The sequence below is a fragment of the Chenopodium quinoa genome, unplaced genomic scaffold (assembly GCF_001683475.1).
Source record: "Chenopodium quinoa cultivar QQ74 unplaced genomic scaffold, ASM168347v1, whole genome shotgun sequence".
Lineage (NCBI taxonomy): Eukaryota > Viridiplantae > Streptophyta > Magnoliopsida > Caryophyllales > Amaranthaceae > Chenopodium > Chenopodium quinoa.
The window spans coordinates 2,093,272-2,114,009 of NW_018742541.1; the positions used below are offsets into that span (position 1 = coordinate 2,093,272).

Below are 20,738 nucleotides of genomic sequence, written 5' to 3' on the forward strand. Positions count from 1 at the left end.
CGTTTTTTAAGTCCTTGTATTTTGACCAGGTGTATCATGCGCATAGTATATCCGGGTGTATGATACAATTTTCATCATAGTAAAGTCTCCAATTGTGCACTTAACCGTTACTCCTTATTTTTTAGTTCGGTGAAGAATTGAAGAAAATGAAACCTTAGGCCCCGTTCACTTCACCTTATTCTTGCTGAACTGAAATTATTTTAACTAAACGAAAACTATTTTTACTGATACTCTGTTATATTTCTTCTTTGAAAATACTGATTTTTAACTAAATTGAAATTCTTTTTACTAGAACTGAACTCATTTTTGTTAAACTGAAATTATTTTTACTTAACTAAAATTATTTTCATTGAATATTTTTTTTTAAAGTCAAGTGAATAGAGCTTTAGGGCCTTTCACATTTACTGAGCTGAACTGATTGGAGCTAAACTAAACTGAATTGAATTGAATTGAATTGATTGGAGCTGAACTGAACTGAATAGAGCTAAAATGAATATTTTATGAGAGAAGAAAATTAAGAACTAAACCAAACTGATTGGAGTTAAATTGCACCGAACCGAACTGAAATTAAGTTGAAGTAAAATAGACACTTTGATCTAAGTGTATCAAAATACGATTTTGCCCTTGCAGGATATGATTTGTTCCCTCCGGCCAAAGTTAACAAAAAAATCACCGTGATCAATTGAAAGCTCTTCCTCCTTCCTCTATCATCCAAAATTTTATGTAATAACAAAATCCAGTGCTCTAAAATTTCATCAAATCCGCCATTTTTACTCCCTTTCTCAAGCTCTGTGATTTCCAGAAATGGCGAATGATACTATGATCGTCACCAATACACCGGCCAAAGAACTCGTCAACACCAATTTCGTCTACTGCTCTCTCGCCGATCTTCGCCGCTTTTCCTCCCCTGGCTCGCGCCTCGTCTTCGCTTTAGTCGGCGATTCATGGGTTCTTTCTCTTGGATATCCTTTTTTTTTTTTCTTGCATTTTGATTTTTGAATGATTATTTTTGTTTATTGATGATAATTTTGCTGTGAAATTAGTTTATGTGATTGGATTATGCTAAGATTATTTTGAATTTATGTGCGAATTAATCGCATTGTGATGATTGAATCTGGGTGTGAATTAGTGCAAGTGAGATGTATGAAGTGTAGATCATGTTGTTCTTAGTTAGTTGCTTAAATGTTGTTTCAAAATGTTCTAGGCATTACAATATCAATAAAGGCCTTAATCCCAAAAGAGTTTTGGGTCGGCTAACATGAACCGAAACCATCCATGGAAAGTGGAGTAGAAATCGTTTAAGCATGTATACACAGTAGAGTGCCAAAGGGAAAGTGGGGCAAGTAAACAAAGTGAAAGTGCTTCAGGCATTAATGAAATTACATTTGCAATAGTTGATTGTGAGTAGTTCTGTCACGTATGTTACTTTGATTGGGTTTGGGTTGAGTAATTTTGAGTTTGTGACTTGTGTAGTTAAATTGCATAATTCAATGGTGAGTAGTTATGGCTAGACTTGTTCAATGAGCCGGGTTTTGCACCGGACAAGTTGTTAATGAAATGGAATAGGGCGGGGCGGGGCATCTGTCTGGACGATGTTAACGAGGTGGGTGGAGTGGGGCATTTTGTGCTTGTGAGTTATGTCTTTCAAGTTGCTTAGGACGGGGTGGGATTGGGGTTTGTGTTGTTGAATTGCATAGGTCAAATGTGAGTAGACTTGCCACCAATTGGGATCATTCGACTTTAAAGTCGCAAAACACAGTGAATCCACAATCATGTCCCTGGTTTTCTAATGTGGGTTATTTTGTGCTGGTTATGATGGTCCTTGTAGTTGAATTTTGTTGTCTCCTTAATTGTTGACACAGCGCATAATGACATACCCAATGGGAGCATAGGTCTTAATTCTGTCCAACGGAAGTATTTGAGGGTTTCTACTGGGGATCCAATATCTGTCAAAAGGTTTGGTAGTTTAATCTTATGATACTTGCCATACAATTGATAATTTTCAAAGTTCATGTTTGACACTTTAACTTTTCTCTTGTTTGAAGATTCGTTCCTCCTCAGGAATTTAAACTTGCAGTGGTTACCCTTGAATTGGACTATTTATCAAGAGCAAAAGCTAGAGATGAACAGGTTTGTTCGCCTTAACTTCCATTGAAACTGTATTCATTTTGGGTTTATATATCTGGGTTATGTTCCAATGTTACACGTTTTTACTTCTTGAAAAAGGGTGTTTCCTAATTGGCAACCCCATGCTTCCACTTTCTTTAATGTCGTTGCAGTAAGAATCTAATAACCCTTCTTGTTTTGTAGCCTCATGGGCATATTAATTCTGGTGCCATACAGTTTGTTTCCATGAAGCTTTTGCTGAAATCTCTTTGTTATCAGGTTGATGCTGTTGTTGTAGCTCAACTTATAAAGAGGAGACTTGTTGACCAGGCAAGGTTTTTTTTTTTATTATTTTTTTTCCCCTTTTTGTTCTGTTTGCTTTAGTTTATGTGTGAATATACAAGTGGTGCTGGATCTATGAATATAAAGAGGAGACTTGTTGACCAGACAAATTATTGCATGCTTCGAATCTGTGGTGCTGGATCTGCACACTGAAAAAATAGGAATTAGCCCTTTCTTTTCTTTATTACTCATGTTTTTTTTCTTTTTATAAATTTTTTATGGCTACTATGCAAATCTATTAAAGGACTAAACACAGAAGCCCACTTCTCTCAGTAACTGCGGTTTCATGGGCCTTTATAACTGAACATCAAGGATTTTTTAGTCAGTGTTATCAAACAAAGTGCCCACATTCCTACTTTCCAAGAAAGCATGCAGGCATTCCACTGATCCACCCTCTTCATCTAATTGACAAATTTTTGTCAAACAAAAATATTGTAAAAGCTTTGGTCTTGCTGCTAATTTAAGGTTCACTTTAGCTATATTACTTGGACCTTTTTGTCAAACAAATATATCATAAAAGCTTTGGTCTTGCTGCCAATCTAAGGTTCACTTGTTACAGACTAGTTTCACAAGCATGTCAATGTAACAGTAAACACGAACAAGGTAGGATAAAGGCTGAAAGCTTGAGTCTTTGATTGAAAATAAGCGGAAGTTACAAGGGTAAGTATAGCTTTAGGCTATAACTCTCAATGGTTGCTTGAGGATACTAATCTCTCATTCAAATGTCACTCAATTTCTGGATGAAAAATTACTACTACAACTACTCCCTAGTTTCTTTTATACTCAAGCATTACAAGCCATTTCATTAACCTGACATTAATGGATTTTGTCCTCACTCTAATAGAGTATCAGCATTGTTGCAAACAACATAGTGGATCATTCAACGTATTTGTCTTCTTGTGCTTTGGTGTGCTGCTCTCTTATTGGCTATTGCTTCTGTCCCCTTTCCACCTGGACATTCCCTTCTCTGTCTTTCTTTCTTCTTGCGTACACCTTGAATCATGGCTTGGTGGCACAGTCCATCACATCACTTTAGCTATATTACTTGGACCATTGTATGAGGCACACCTAAGAGTTGAGACTCAAGGTAAACTAGTTTTGTGTGTTTGAGATCAAACTCTTCGTCTGACGGACGGTTCTTGTCAAGGTAAACCTGTGTGTGTGTGTGTGTGTGTGTGTCAAGAGTCTTAGCTGGTAGTTAATGAATCAAACCATCCCACGTATGCCCCAAATTAATTTTGCATTCATATCAAGAGTTAAAGGGTACCATAGCATATGATGTTAGTCAATAACCTTCTAGTGGAACAAGTACTCTTAGTCGGGGACAAAAAAATAGTTATTATGTGACTCTAAATGAAATGACTTACACTTTAATTGGCTAAGTTTCTAACAATTGTGTTTTTGTGAAGTAATGCCTACAAATTGAGACTCAGGTATTATATTTTTATTGTTAATGGTCTGTTTTCAAGAAATGCTGTTTTTCCTTAATGGGTGTTGAAGAATGAATAAGTGAAGTGATGTATTTTGTTCTGTTGTACCTCTTAACAACTTGCTCAATGACTTAATTTCTGCAGGTTATGACGATAGGCCAAAAGGTAGTCTTTGAGTACCTAGGCAATAATTTTCTTTTCACAGTCAATCAGGCTGTTGTTGAAGGACAGGAAAAGTCAGATAGTGAAAGAGGGATGCTGTCAGATGACACATACACAATTTTTGAGGCAGCCGGTGGCAGTGGAATAAAGGTAAGGTCTCCATTCCAGAGCTTGAGTATGTATACTGGACATTTCTAGAATTCAATTTCTAATTATGTGATTGTTCTTCTTCTTCAATTTACTATATTTTGAAATTGTGGAAGATCTGGAAGTATATATGATTATTGAAATTGTTGTAGAACTGACTCTATTTTATTTTGCTCTTCAGATTATCAATCAACGTGAATCTGCTAGCAGCAACCTGTTTAAACAAAAAGAATTCAATTTGAAGGAACTTGGTATAGGTGGATTGAGTACAGAGTTTGCAGATATATTTAGAAGAGCTTTTGCCTCCAGGGTTTTCCCTTCCCATGTTACTAGCAAGTAATTTTTTCTAACCTTATTTACTATGATGTTGGAATGATGAATATATGTATCATTGATTTGTATTCCATATTGGCTACTGTAGATTGGGTATCAAGCATGTTAAAGGAATGCTTCTTTTTGGTCCTCCTGGTACTGGCAAGACTCTGATGGCTCGCCAGATTGGAAAAATGTTAAATGGAAAGGATCCAAAGGTATGTCTAATGTTAGGAGGGGTTTTGTAGCTTCAATGCACACGTGATGATTTTGATTCAGTTTATTCTTTGCCTTATACCTTTGAAACATATATATATATATATTTGGAGTTTGTATAGGTTGAGAGGAAATGAGATTTGCAAAATTGGCTAGTGGGCATATTACATGTTTTGCATTATCTGTTGATGTTGGACGGAGTATTGGAGTTATGTGATTGAAAGAACTTGAAGCGCATTTGCTGACTTGTCTTTTATGTGATGTTAAAGTAGCTCCATCGGACATAGGAAAGGAAATTATACTTCTCATGAACTTGCTATTCTGTTCTTTAGAAGTGCCTAACTGTTGGTTGACTTAGGAAGAAGAACTTTCATTTTGCTTGGGGATTAGAGCTTGTTGGCTGATAACATGCTGCCTGAAGATAACATGAGAGAGGGTAGATGGAACCATGGAAGAGCTGGAACCCTGACATGTAGTTTAGCCAAATGCTCGAACTTGCATTTTTTTTTTGGCTCATGAGCAACTTGGTACTCATAATTTGGGAAGTTTGAGAGAAGGCGTAACTAATTTTTTTTTTTTTTTTTTTTTTGTAACCTATATACTGAGTATATTTTTAAAATATACATGTTACCTTTGATCTTGACCATTCAGAATCTCATAATTTGAGGCTATTCTAACATACCCTTAAAATTTAAAAGTAAAAAAGGTACAAAAAAGCAAAACAAAAAGGAAAATAGTGGGCAGAGATGTATCCACAGTGAAATAAAGAGAGTAGCAGAATACCAATGAATTTTCATGGCTTGTTTGAGGTGTGCAATGAATGAAAACTGTGTGTTTTACATCATATTTAGGCCTAGGCTTAATTGAAATTGTGCTAATTCATGTTCCGGCAAGCTCTGTCACTACCCCAATTACAGGAAATAATAGAATTTACGTGACTTTTATTCTTGGACTAAAGCACCTAGGTCTTAGTTCCTTTTTTTTTTTTTTTTAATTGTTTTTCTAAATATTCAAATTTTGGGATTCTCACCCTGCAATTGGTGAATTGAGGAGTTTCACATCCAAACCCCAGACTCCCTTAAAAAAAAAAAAAAAAAAAAAATCCAAAATCCAAACCCCAGACTTGAGGTGTTAATATTCAGGCAGTCAACCGTCTTTTTGAAAATTGATCTGTTGCATATGAAGGCTGGGACGCTCTTTTCTTTTCTTGAAGGAAGGGTTAACTAATTTAAGTGACCCTTATTGGTATTAACTGTTATGACTTATGAGTTCCGAGAATCTGAATATGCAATCCTTTGTGATTGTTGAGACGTTGAATGAATGAGTAATATTGGTTTGAGTTTGAATTTTGGAATTACCAATCTGGAAACTAATTGTGACAAACTACTTTATATTTGTCTAACTTGAGATTGTGGAATCTCTGTTCTTTTGAAATGAAAAGTCAAAATGAAGTGATAGAGATTGCTACTTCAACTTGTGATTGTGATTTATTGAGTGTTTGTTTCATGGACATTGAGCCACAGTCAAATGCCTAAAAAACATATTGTCTTTGCTTTATCTCTCTATATCAAATAGATTATGTTTAGTTTATGTTCTTGCAACTATTTCTCGAGTTTTCTCTTTCATTTGAGATACCATATAATTTTTCTGCTGCAGTACATTTTGACTATTGAGTTATGTTTTTTTGGTTATTTTTCAGATTGTCAATGGGCCGGAAGTATTGAGCAAGTTTGTTGGTGAGACTGAGAAGAACATCAGGGATCTATTTGCTGATGCTGAGCAAGACCAAAGAACTCGAGGTAATGTGGGATATATACTCTGCATGTGGCGCGTTTATACTTAGAGCTGCCTGTGCTGGTTTTATTGACTTTGATCACAAATGAAGTAATGGATGTAATTAGCTGAGCATTTTTCTTTTCTTTTCTTTATTTTTTTTATTATTTATTATTTTTTAAAAAAATTTTATTGCTAAGTTTTTAATTTGTGCTTTTTCAGGGGATCAAAGTGATTTGCATGTTATAATCTTTGACGAAATAGATGCTATCTGTAAGGTAAAACAGCGAGTGCAATGACAGCTTCATAGTTCTTTGTTTCTGTTATAGACAGGTCATCACCTCAGGAAGTCAGGAGTGTTTCAGATTTTGACTGCTTTGTTCCTGGCAAAACATATTTGTGCACTTGTTTGCACGCACACACACACACACGCACATGCACGCGCACGAGCACGAGCACACGCACATCCACGCGCGCACGCGAGCACACAGGTTAGCGTGGAGGGAGAAAATTTACGTCAATGACGTGTCATGATTATATATATACTTTTAAATTTATTTTCGTTTTAAATTTTATTTTTAGCCCACCGATGTTTTATGAAATGTTTTGTTTTCCTTTGCTAAAGTTTTCTCAAACCTTTATATTTTCAACTTAAATGTTTAAACCATTCTTTTAACACTTTCTTGAATTTTATTCTTGATTTTCCTTTAAAACTCCCTTTATTTTTCTTAAATGCTCTTTCGTTTACTCACTTTACTCACCTTTTTTCAAACTATTTTAAATGATGGTTTTGTTATGTTCGTTTCTTTATATTGTACGATTCCTTTTGACAATTCATGTTAGCCGACCCCAAATCATTTTGGGACTAAGGCTTTGTTGTTGTTGTTGAGAAACATCATACTCCCTCTGTTTTTGAAGTTTGACTCACTTTTTATTTAGGGTGTGTCAGAATGTTCAACTCACTTTTACTAACTACCGGTCTTACCCCACACTCTTTACACCTTTCCACTCACTTTCTCTTAATCCATTTTTTTCTTACGTGTAACACCCCAATAATTCTCTCTTGAAACCTGTAAATACCCTGAACAAAATCCAAGAGAACTACTGGCGTGCTACCGCCACGTGTTCAAACGTTAAGACTTTTTCAGAAAATAGCAGCGGAAAACTAAATCAAGTATATATAAGTTTCAAAACAATTGGTTAAAAACCAAATTAAATCTTACATCTTGGAACCCTTAAGGCCTTTATTCAAAACGCCACAAAAGTAATAAATAAATAAAACCATAGTTTAAATAAATTTAAACTTATGAAAAGAAATAAAATGCGAATAATAACCAACTCTCTACTCATAATCCCACAACCCACAACCCTGATGCGAATGCTGCGTATGTAAGAACTTGTGGTTAATCTGCTCCCCAATATTACAAGTGTAAAAATTGGATCGTCACAGGGTCATTGAAAGGCGAAGGCCATGACCAAAGAAAGACACACACAAAAGCACGCAGTCAGCAAAGGTGAGTACATACAAGCTGCGAAATAAATTAAGAAAATACCTAACATGCTACTAACAATCAAGCACAAGCATCATTAAATACAGACTCAATTCATGACTCAATTATCAAATTTATTAAGACCTCACTAATTGATATTAACTGACTCATTTATTTAGTTCATTGGATTTAGCAATAGACAAGGTTGTCCAACCCATGTCCCATTTGGAACCTCAATAAAAGAAAAACCCCATGCCTCCTTTCGGAAACATCAATAAACATCCAACGACCACGGGCGCGACTCCGTGACCGTAGTTAGTATGAGATCTCACCTAACTCCTAGTTTTAGAAAAATAATATTTGAAATAGGAGACTCGTAAATCAGACAGCCTCGATAAAAGTACACGGCTAATACCCCATGTACTCCAACCCCTGATTGTCATTACTCCAGAAGTGCATTAATCCAGAGTTTTATTGCTCATCCATCTTGCACTTTACGTGATTAATAGGTTTAGACTTGGTGATGACTCATATACATTACAATACAAACATCCCAACACAATTCAATCAAACATGGCAAATTCTCAATTTAAATCTTGATTTATTAGTGACAAACAACATTTATTAATTATTCCTTTACTACCTCGGTGTATAAACACCTTGAGTGCATAAGGCACCCCAAAACCTTAACCTCGTCTTACAAGACGTGAATTCCTCCTTTACTCATCCTGTTTGCATAATCATGAATGAGTAATAATTTAATCTTTACACAAATCACATACCCTTTTGCATAATCATGAATGAGTAATAATTTAATCTTTACACAAATCACATACTTTTGCCTTTAAGCGCACCTTGCATAATTAGAGCACAAATAATACTTGCATTATAAACTAGTGCACATCATTTGAAATTCACAATGTATAACCAGACAATTTAACCCAATCAATCCTATACATGATACTAAGTTCTCGATCCGTCCTTAAACATGCACCTACAAGCAAGGTTTCGTAACTTGTACGTACCTTGTGTAAACAATTCGGTTGACCACTTTAAAACTAGAAATCACCTTCAATAAACTCCTCTCCTAAACCAAACAATAACATCTCAATCAAGACCCAATCAATCAAATTTACAGCAATACTAACTTACTTAAAAACCTTCAAAATCCAAATCAAACAACACTTTAAAACCTTCCCTTTAGTTAAAATTAAAGGCTTATATATAGTTTTTTGAATTTTCTTCATAAAAACCTTAAAATACACTCTTATACATGAAATTACAGCAAGTTTAAAGTTTAATAAAAATCTGAAAATTATTTAAAAACCCCTAATAATCTCCCTTTTTAATGGGTGATTAAACCCTCTTTATAAAACATCAAAAGTAGTACTTAAAAACTATTTCCAGCACTTAAAACTTCAATAAAAACATATATTTATGCTTAATTAACTTTAAACATAATTAATTTTATCAATCAAACTCAAGGATAATATTTTAAGTATAAAAAAACTTTGTTAAAATTAAAAACTGCCCGAAAATCATATTTAGAGGCTAAATTTGGCCACGATACGGTGGTGATCACTACCACTACCAAAGGTAGTGAGTCTTTTTTAAAACGTTGTTTCCACATGAAAAACACTACTTTTTCATCAAACTCGGATGAGTTCAGAACCTGATCGGGATTAAAACGGGATTAATATTAACGAACGGAAATCTAAAAATTAAAACCCGAATTTAAGTGTTCAAAATAATATGGAATTAAGTTAAAATAATCATTAGTTATAATCACCAAAATTTCAAAACATCATTACTATAAAATCCCTAAATCAATTGTTCATAAAACCCGTAAAATCATGATTTTCAATAATTAAAAACCCTAGGTTATAAAATTTACAAAATCTGAAAATTATGACACTTATAAAATATGAAATTATAAAGTTTAATCATCAAAATACAATTTGATACTAATTAAATTAATTTCAAACAATAAAATCAAAACCCATAAATCAATAATTATAATTACACAAATTAATAAAACAAGGAGAAAGAAAATAAGACTAACGTTTTTGTGTGGGAAATTTTTGGGGATTCATGGGGTATTTATAGGAAAGAATTGTAGGGTAAATAGGAAGATTGGGTCTCATAAAAATAATGGATCGATTAAGTAAACAAATGGGTTAGGCTTGTGTGATTGGACATAAATTGTAAAATAAAAGTGCATAAAATAATTTGTTCAAATAATTTTCGACCCAGATTAATAATTTGAAAATTTTGAAATTAAATTATGAAAAATAACAAATAAATATTATAAATAAAATAAATTTTCATTTATAAAATATTTAAAAATACGGGGGATTACATTACGCCACTCACCTTTCCACCCTTTTCTTATAATAACCACTCACTTGTTACAAATTGTCCTAGAAACAAGGGTCTACAGTAAGTGAGTCGAACTTTCAGAAACATAGGGAGTGTTTTTTTTTCTTCCTACCTTAAGATTCTATCTAACTTCTCCATCACATCATTATCCCCCCCCCCCTCCCCTTACATCTCCTCTTAGCACACTTTTTTGTAAGACTTCCAAAAAAATTTAAATTTCATTTGTGATATGCCTTTTCCTTAATTCCGGGTTTCCACGTAATACATCCCTTGTTTTCTTGCTCCCTACGTTTTCTCTTGTTTTATTTTATTTTAACTTCCTCACTTTTCTTTATTACTTCTTTTTAACTTATCTATGTAATTTCCTTGTTTCATTTTTCGCGATGGTTCCATATTACATTTCATGATAGCCAACCCCAAATCATTTTGGGACTAAGGCTTTGTTGTTGTTAAAACACCATATTGGCATAGGCCCTTTTGCAACTCTATGTTTACACTATGATCTTTTATTGTCCTTGTGGGACTTCTTACTTCGTATGTTTGTGTGTCTGTTTATTCAAGCATATAATATGCTCTTTTGATGGAATTTGTAGTCAAGAGGCTCAACTAGGGATGGTACAGGTGTTCATGATAGTATTGTCAACCAGCTCCTAACAAAGGTATCTTACAAATTGGCTGTTTCATTGTGTATAATAGATGTTCAGAAAATCTTTTACTAAAAGCTTTTTGTTCTTTAGATTGATGGTGTGGAGGCCCTCAATAATGTTTTGTTGATTGGTATGACTAACAGAAAAGATTTGCTTGATGAAGCACTTTTAAGGTGAGCTGTTAATATTCATTTATAAATAAGTGGTACCTCATTGGGAGTCTAATATAGGATTTGTTGAATACTCATGTTCATAGTTACTTCTGGCAGGCCTGGACGTTTAGAGGTTCAGGTGGAAATAAGCCTCCCTGATGAAGCTGGTCGTTTTCAAATTCTTGAAATTCATACAACCAAGATGAAAGAAAATTCCTTTCTTGCACCAGATGTTAATTTGGCTGAACTGGGTATGTGGTTTAGTTGTGAATGTTTTGAAGTCACATGTGCCCTTCTTGTTGACGTATGTTGAATTTTGGTGTTGGGCATTCCACTAGGAAATTACTGTCTTTGTCATATTATGAGGCATTGATGCATGTAACAATTATTATTTTGCATTTTAAATGAGCATTTGGAAAAAACAATAGAGATGAAATGCAAAATTTTGAATTTCACCTGACTGCTGTTCCCGTATGGCTTATGCCCAGAGTAATTGCAACGTTGACGAATGATTGTTTAACTAATTGTTTCAAGGCCTTACCCCCCCCCCCCTCATCTGCTTCAAATTACAGCATTAAACATCCAATGTTACAAAATGGAGTATAAGTATTATACAAGGAAGGGAGTATAAAGTTTTTATCTAAGCAGTGTGTATTCAACCTGTTGCATATATATGGAAGGTATTGCACTATCTCCAGTTTGTACTCTTAGTAGACCCATCTATACTTTCCATCCAAAACATTTATTTAAGGTTGATTATATTCATTAAAGATTAATAAACATTAATAACTTGATTTCAGTGTTGTTTAGATTAATAAAACAACATACCCCAATAACTCCCCCAGCACCATCTACCCCAAAAATCAACCCCCAAACACCCACAATAATTGGATATAAGGGATGGAGGAAAAAAAAAACCCATTCAAACATTCACGAAATCCCACCCACCTCTACTTACATCACCATGATTCCATGAATGGGTGATTTGATTAGGTGCCGAGGAGGGGGGCAATAGAACAGACATGTAGAGAGGGGGAGAATATGGTGGTGAAAGAGTGATGAATGGTGGAGCATAGTGGGAGAAGGAAAGGTGGTGAGAGTACCCAAACGACTTACATAATAGGGTTTTTCTTTCCTTTTCTGTTTCTATGCCATTCTTGATTTCATTCCCTTTTGATTTGGATTTCTTAGCCCCCCTTTAGTGTGAAGTATCACTGAAAATTGATGCCCCACTTAAGGGGTTTTTTTTTTCTTGCAAATTATTTATAAATATTGAAATGGTATTATGATTTTATATTGCTTTTGTACCTAGTATATTTCAAACCTTTGATGTGTTGTGGCACCAAAAAAAAAAAAAAAAAAACACACACACACACACACTATAAGAAATTAAATCTTGTTAACTTGGTTTTTTTTTTCATGATGTAATGAGTCCAGTGCTGTGGTGTATGAGATATACTGGAAAAGACCTTGATGAAAGTTTTCTAAAATAATTTAAGGGCGTTAACACTTGTCCACATTAATGCAGCTGCTAGAACAAAGAATTACAGTGGAGCAGAGCTTGAAGGTGTTGTAAAGAGTGCTGTATCATATGCTTTGAACCGACAATTAAACATGGATGATCTTAATAAGCCAGTGGATGAGGAGAACATAAAAGTTACCATGAAGGACTTTTTAGAAGCAGTTGATGAAGTTAAACCAGCATTTGGAGCATCTACTAGTGATCTTGAACGTTGCAGGTAGGGCATTAAGGGTTTACTGTGCTATAACATGTAATATTGATATAAAAGTATTAATTAGCTTTGGCTTATACTGCGCTTCCATCTGGAGGTTTATGAGATGATCCTTTTGTTGTAATCGCATGCTTCCTATTCATCTACCTTGTCTGAGTTTTATATCACATCTTTGCTAAAACTTGTAGGTTAAATGGCATGGTGGATTGTGGTGTTCGTCATGAGCATATCCAGCAACGGACTATGCTACTTGCTGAACAAGTAAAAATTAGCAAAGGTAGCCCAATTTTGACATGTCTTTTGGAAGGTGAAAGTGGCAGGTAATAAATATATCTTCTTACATTTGTACCTTATTTTGCTTTTTTTGGATAACTAATTGTTCCTAATTTTCACCTCCGTAGTGGGAAGACTGCAATGGCTGCTACAGTTGGTATCTGTAGTGATTTTCCTTATGTGAAGATTGTAAGTTCCAACTTGACGATCTGATCATGCAATTTTCAAGATCCATAACTGGAACATATCATATTTATGTTTCTGTAATTAATGAATAGGTTTCAGCGGAATCCATGATTGGTCTCAGTGAGAGTACAAAATGTGCACATATTGTCAAGGTTTATTACTACTACTCTTCTTTTGTAGCTATAACTTTTTGTGAAAAGTAAGCTTAGTGTGTATTCTCTTAACCTGATTTGTACTCATCTCAATTTGATTTTATTTTTGAACTTTATTGATCAATTTTTTTTTTTCCTTTTCCCAAACGTAGTGAGTATAAGGTGAGGACTATAGCGTCTTGTTTATCATGTTTTAATAATATGTTTCTTTCATTACCACATATCATTCTATACTTGCTATACTGTTATTTATGGACAAGCATACAATTGCCACATTAGACATGTGGCATTATTGCATACGTGCTTCTTTCTCCCTTTATTTATCCATGTGGTTATATGTTTGAGGTGCACAATTACTGCAATCTGGGCTATCTTGAGTTTAACCCTTGTTTTGTTTTTAATTTTTAATTTTTATTTGTAGGTCTTTGAGGATGCTTACAGGTCACCCTTGAGCATAATAATACTTGATGATATTGAGAGGTGACACTGACAAAATGTTATTCTTTTGTATTTTTCTTTTATTTTCTCTCTATAGTGGATCTATATAGCTCAACTGTTTTCCTGCAGGCTTGTTGAGTATGTGGCAATCGGCCCACGGTTTTCAAATATTATCTCACAAACACTGATGGTCCTCTTGAAACGACTTCCTCCACTGGTTTGTGCTTGTATTCCCATGCCTTGAAAATAATTCTTCGTACAACTCTCTGATTACTTCTAATATATGCTTCCTCCGTTTTTTATTTAATTGCACCATTTTGAATGGGCACAAGATTTAAGGAAAAGTGTAAAAACTAGAGAATGTAATCTGTGCCCATGTGAAAAAACAAATAAGAGAGAGAAAAGGTGGGGTAATAATTGTTGTTATAACATGTGAACAAGGGTAATTGGGGTATTTTGTGTGTGAACACAAGAAAAAAGTGAATAAAACATATCAAATAAAGAAATAGTGCAATCAATATGCAACTTCTCAAAAAAGAAAATGGTGCAATTAAAAAGAAAAACTTAGGAAGTACAAGTTTCTCTGTACTGATTGAAAGGTTTGTATCTTGTCTTCCATTGGAAGGTCTGTAGCTTGTCTTCCACAAACAAAGGTTGTTATGATTATTGCCTATCTTGCAATTAATCTAAGGATAACCTTGTTGTTTTGTGTGTTGAATGAATAAAGATGTATAGGTAATGAGGATGAGGCTATGTACACCCAACTTTGGAGACTTTCATCTCCGACTAAGAAGTCTAGGTCCGTTAATATATATATATATATATATATATATATATATATAGGGGGAGGTTCTCGTGAGAATTTTTCTTATGTGAGAACACTCTTTATGTTCTAAATTTTTACTCGTATGTTCTAAATTTTAAATATGATGTTCTAAACTTTTCCTTGGGTGTTCTAAATTAAATCAAATGTTCTAATTTAGTACTCACATGTTCTAAACCATAAATTAGTTAAGTTTAATATCATAAATTTTAAATAACTTGTTCCAAAATTTTAACTTATATGTTCTAAATTTTAAAATGTGTGTTCTAAGATTTTTAATTATATGTTCCAGATTTTAAAGCGTATGTTCTATTTTTTAACTTGTGTGTTCTAAATTTTTTACTCACACTTTCTATATTCTATATCAGTTTGTTCTAAATTTTTATTCACACGTTCATAATTTTAAATCAGATGTTAAAATTTTTACTCATATGTTTAAAATTTTATAAAACAGATTTAATAAATTTTTAATCACTTGTTCTAATTCTTAAATCAAATGTTCTAAACATATTACTCACATAGATGTTCTAAATTATAATTTCAGACACATGTTTTAAATTTTTACTCGTATGTTCTAAACTTTTACTTATATATTCTAAATTTAAAATCAGTTCTCATATAAGTATGAATTCTCACATATGAACTTATTCTCATATATATATATATATGGGGGGGGGTGGGGTGAATTTTAAGTTTAATTGTACTTCATTATCACAACCTTGATGCACTCTGAAGTTCGTGTCAGGCCACCTTGCCTGGTGGACCGAGCAACTGTGCTTTAAGACAGTTTTCGCTTTCACTTGACCTAAGCTGAACTCTTCTCTTCAAAAAGCCCTTCATACACAAATAATGCATGAATTATTTGGAGTCACAAGCTCCCTAATCACAAAAATCTTCCGTGGTTGATTCAAATGGGTAGAATAACGGACTGTCAAAACCTACATATAGAGGAAGAAACCAAAAACCACAACTGGAGAAAATGTTGGATAAAATTGTTCTGAAGAGTGCAAATAAGCTCATAAAGTGCTTAAACTGATAGGGGAGAACATTATATAAAACGAGAATATCAGTCTCACAATGTATGCACTTGCTTGAGTCACCAAATCAGTAAGTAAGTCCTGCGAGATTTATACCTTATTGGTGGTCATGGCTTCGGGAGCTTTCTTAAGAAAGTGATGGCTTCTGCAGCATTTTCTTTTTCCTGTTCTCAGATGTTAGTCTCCAGCACAGAATGAGCCGCGCTATATAATGAACCTCTTAACATCTGGACAAACAAGCAAAATAAATAAAACATTTTAATGGTTGATCACTCAACTCAGCCTCTTTTAGTCCTTTGAGCTCTACTTGTCCTTGAGAGTTGCAAGGGTGGAGCATCTAAATGCCCATCCATGGCTAAACTCTAATAATGTTATCTTGTGAATCAGAATAGCTTCCACAGGGGTATGCATTTTTATTGTAGTGGTTGTAATTGAACACCCTTTAAGAGACACTGAATAGACAAACTGTATTAGATGACTTTAGTTTGGTTACATGATCCATTTGCTCTGCATCATAGACTGCATCTGGTAAAATGACACATTGATTCCGCTCAAAGTTGTTTTACTAGTGTGGTTTTTTATGAGCTAGATAGAACTGGGCCTTGATGATTGTGCTTCTTGATTTGTTGAGGAATTGAAGCTTGATATGAAAAATGACTTGTTCTTTCATCCAGTCAATATTCGTATACTAGATGCTCAAATGTACAGTAATGAATATGCTGTGTGAACATGGACTTGTTTTGGTAAACAAACTCATCAGCATTTCATTTTGAGGTTATCTTATAATGTGAACAATGATTATCAGTGCGGTAATTGCTATTTTACCCCTTTATTGCCCTTCTGAGGAGGGGTTTGGTAGCTGAAAGAGTTTCTTTGATTTCCTCCTATCTCTGGATAAGCTCTTGTCAATATTGTTTCTTCCAGCATTGTACTGTGATCCAATTCCATTGGTATTACATTTGATCTTATCCCATGAAATTTTCATTTTTTTCTCGATTTACTTGAACAGCATTTCAGCACCATCGGGTTCTTTCTTCTAATACTATCTTCCTTGTATTGTCAATCAATCAATCAATCAAACAAACAAAGCCTTAATCCCATAGGTGGGGTCGGCTACATGAACCTAATTTGATTATTCCGTGTAATCATAGACAAAGATCCTCCTCCTCCATCCCTTACGATCTAACGCCTCATCCTCATGCACATCCATATACTTCCTAACTCCTTCCAACCAAGTCATTTTTGGTCTCCCTCTCCCTCGTTTAACCTCTCGTTTATCCTTCCTAACCGTGTTATCTTCCTTGTATTGTGATTTCCCTCAAGTTGCTAGCCTGTTATCTTTGTAACTGATCCTTTTGTTCTAGTAATGATAAGCAGCATAATGGAGTTTCAAACCTTAGATCAAAATTCCATTTATTTTGTTTTGCGTTGCTGATTGATGTTGAATATTTTGTGGAACTTGTGCTGAAAGAGTTTAATAAATGATCAAATTTGGTGTTGTTGGGGTTTTTGCTGGAGAAATAAGAATAAGGAAGGTTGTTGGGGGGGGGGGGGTTGATCTCTTTGCTTCCACATTTTGTGAGAGGCAATTGCTAACATTCCTGTACCATGGGGGTAACTGTAAATTTTAATTTGACACTTTCACTTGGGATGGAAGCCCTTGTTACTCATGCCTTCTTTTATCTTAGATTTATTGGTCCTGTGTACTAAATACTTGTCAGTTTGGTAATGGTTTGGGTTAGTAGTTTGGTATGTGTGCGTTTCAAAGGATGTTTACAGTTTGGCATTACTCATGAAATTCATATTTAGTAGGCATTAATTAATGTTTTAAAATAAAACCACTTAGTGGAATGTGTAGACTCTTCTGAAACAATCATAGTTGCTCCATATCTAGTCTTAATATCTGTCTTTCTCCAGGGGAAGAAACTTCTTGTGATTGGGACTACCAGTGAAGTTGGTTTCTTGGATTCGATTGGCATTCGTGATGCATTCTCAGTCACGTACAATGTTCCAACATTGAAAACTGAAGATTCCCGAAAGGTAACCTAATCAGTCTCCATCTCCATGTTCAAATGATTACTATAAAGAGATCTAGATCTATATGCTCAAGTAGTAATGTGATTGTGTATATCTACAGTCTTCAGAGTTCAGCATGCTATTATTGAAGTAATCTTTTATTGCCTAGGTCTGCCCTAGGGTCTTAGGGCTTATAATAGTGTCACAACTAAATGGATTATTCTTTGATTATGTTTAGTTAGTCATCCACCTCCCCAGGCTGATGTGTGAGACTAACAATTGTGGTGCAAAATGTTGTTTGTAGATGTCTTTTGTGTTTTGGATGAATGAAATTTAGGTTATCTTTGTGGTAGATTTAGAATATATATCCCCATCTCTTCTCCTTTACCCACGCTGGTATAAATTTTATCTTCATCTCTGTCCCAACGTGCACAAAATTTAAACCATTTTTACCCCACCCTTCAACTGAGTATCCACACCCACTTAAGTACTTAACCCACTCCACCACCTGCATTGCCCAGATTCACCTTGAATACCAGATTAAATTTTAATTTCAAAATATATAATTAAATAAAAGTAAAAATACAATACTCTAGTATAGTTGAATATTTATGCTTTATATTTTTTACTTATTTAAATTTTTTGATAAATACTTTTCAACATATTAAATTGGAGATATATTTATAACTAGTGAAATTCGGAGTGGGCGGGTATGCCCTAAAAAATACACCCCCGCCCCACCACCCATGGGTATGGTTTTGATCCCCACCCCCACACCTCCCCAACCAAACTTTTGCAGTTTTACCTATTCCCACCTTATGAAATCAGGGCAGGTTATTAGGGCAGGTCACTTCTTAAACCTAAAAGGGCTAAAACTTGTGCCACTGACATCTGATCAATAAAAGGGTGGTTGGAGTTTTCTTTTTATGCTTTTTTTTCTTTCTTTATTTTTTTTCTTTTGCTCAGGTTTTAAGTTTTGTTCCTTTGTTTGTTATCCTCAGGTGTTGCAACAACTCAATGTATTCTCAGAAGATGACATAGATTCTGCTGCTGAGGCCCTTAACGATGTAAGTTGATCTTCTTTCAATTCCCTTCCCCGTATTGATTAAAGTTTAAACTTCACTATACATTGAAGGCTTATGATGTGTTTCAAGGAAAGCTTTAGGTGTAGGGCACAATTAAAAGGGAGAGTTAAGTTTTCCTAAACGTTATAGCTGTCCTTAATTAATCATATTGCTTTGCAGATGCCAATCAAGAAAGTGTATATGCTAATAGAAATGGCTGCTCAAGGAGAGTATGGCGGCAAAGCAGAAGCCATTTACTCTGGAACAGAAAAGATTGATATATCTCACTTCTATGACTGTCTTCAGGACCTTGTCCGGTATTGATTTGAGTATACCAATGTCGAGTTCTGTAACTGTTGCTTACTTTGTGGCTAGTTCTGTGATTTTTTCCTCGTTAGTCATTCAGCAAAAGTTCTGAACAGATGGTAATTATACATGGGATTATACAATCTTTTATCCTCTGTTTATGATTTCTTGGGTTCAAGCTTTTTTTGGAGCCCCAGCAATCTAATTATGGTGTTGTAGAGATTTAGCTGGAGTGTATCGTGCCTTGCAAATTTATTATTTAATCGATATAGTATCACATATATATCTATAGTTCGAGCAGATATTGAGTTTGTCAAATCAGTGTTAATGATTCAGTATTCAATCCATTGTTTCCAACTCATGGCTGTTCCTTTTTATTTCACCTGGTAGTTGATATGCATATGTTGAATCAGACCTTGGTTTTTTATATTCTACCCATTTCCGGGATTATTTATTTAATTTTTATGTTAGGTAATTGATATGCATATTATTTATTAATGGTATTGAACTATCTACGAAAATCGTGTTCATATTTTCACACCCACTTCGCTCAAAAGTAAAGCAGTACTGAATCCACACATCACCATTTACCTAGTAACCTACATGCCATATATAAAATTTTCTTGTATTACAAGATTCTAGCTACTATAATGAAGGTGTTCCCTGATCAAGTCTTCAAATATCAAGGTGTACATAAATCGAGGGAATTTAAATATATCCCATATGACTATGGGGTTGTTTGGCAATCAGCGGTTGGCTGTTGGTTTGTTTGACTAGCTGGAAGTATTAACTGTATGAATTGGCCTTTTAAGTTATTGTTTAAGCCGCCTATTTACAAAAGTGTTTGGTAAAATTATCAATGGTTGTTAGTTGTTTATTAGTGATAAAGTAGCCAACAAGCCAAAAGCCAAAAGCCAATAGAAAAAACTACTCTTATTAGCTTTTGGCGGAAAAGCTAGCTTAAAAGCCAATAAAAAAAGTCAACTACCAAACATATTTTTTTACTGTTTGACCAAACGAAAAAGCCCAAAGCTAGGCAAAAAGTCAATTGCCAAACACCCCTATATGTTTTACTGTATTTTGCACAACCATCGTTTTAAAATTAAATGTCATATCTTGATTTGTCCACTATTCATAAACACCACTTTGACTTTCATTTGTGCTTTATATATGTACACGAAGACCTATCTATTTCAATTCTATAAATTTTGTAGTTAGGTCTTTAAACTTGATATGCAAAAAAAAAAAAAAAAAAAAAAAAAAAAAAAAAAAAAAAAACATGATATGACATGTGCCATGTCAGTAAAATCCAAGTCTTAATACTTATGGATAGTTAGTCCCGCTCTTAGAGCACCCACAATGGTGGAGTGGCTCGCTACTTTCTCTTCCCTACTTTTCTCCCTCCACATCATATTCCACTCTCTTGAGTCACTCTCTTAAGTCACTCCTTTATTTTTCCTACAATGGTGAGTAACCCCACTACTCTTTCTCGTACTTTTATCAATACCTCACCATGATTTATTAGTACTGTTTTAATTCACAATATGGCAAAAA

At 34.3% G+C, this 20,738-nt stretch overlaps 1 protein-coding gene across 1 annotated transcript; it reads left to right on the forward strand.

Moving 5' to 3' along the window:
* The first annotated feature begins 658 nt into the window (after positions 1 to 658).
* On the forward strand, positions 659 to 19,610 carry LOC110720169 (vesicle-fusing ATPase-like). Its single transcript, XM_021899185.1, has 21 exons — positions 659 to 962; positions 1,861 to 1,956; positions 2,046 to 2,130; positions 2,386 to 2,436; positions 4,023 to 4,190; positions 4,369 to 4,523; positions 4,609 to 4,717; positions 6,415 to 6,514; positions 6,711 to 6,766; positions 10,951 to 11,016; positions 11,095 to 11,177; positions 11,274 to 11,407; positions 12,685 to 12,895; positions 13,078 to 13,209; positions 13,291 to 13,351; positions 13,441 to 13,500; positions 13,922 to 13,980; positions 14,068 to 14,155; positions 17,716 to 17,838; positions 18,816 to 18,881; positions 19,059 to 19,610. The coding sequence occupies exons 1-21, from the start codon at positions 805 to 807 to the stop codon at positions 19,200 to 19,202; spliced, it is 2,205 nt and encodes a 734-aa protein (XP_021754877.1). The 5' UTR covers positions 659 to 804; the 3' UTR covers positions 19,203 to 19,610.
* Positions 19,611 to 20,738: the final 1,128 nt, after the last annotated feature.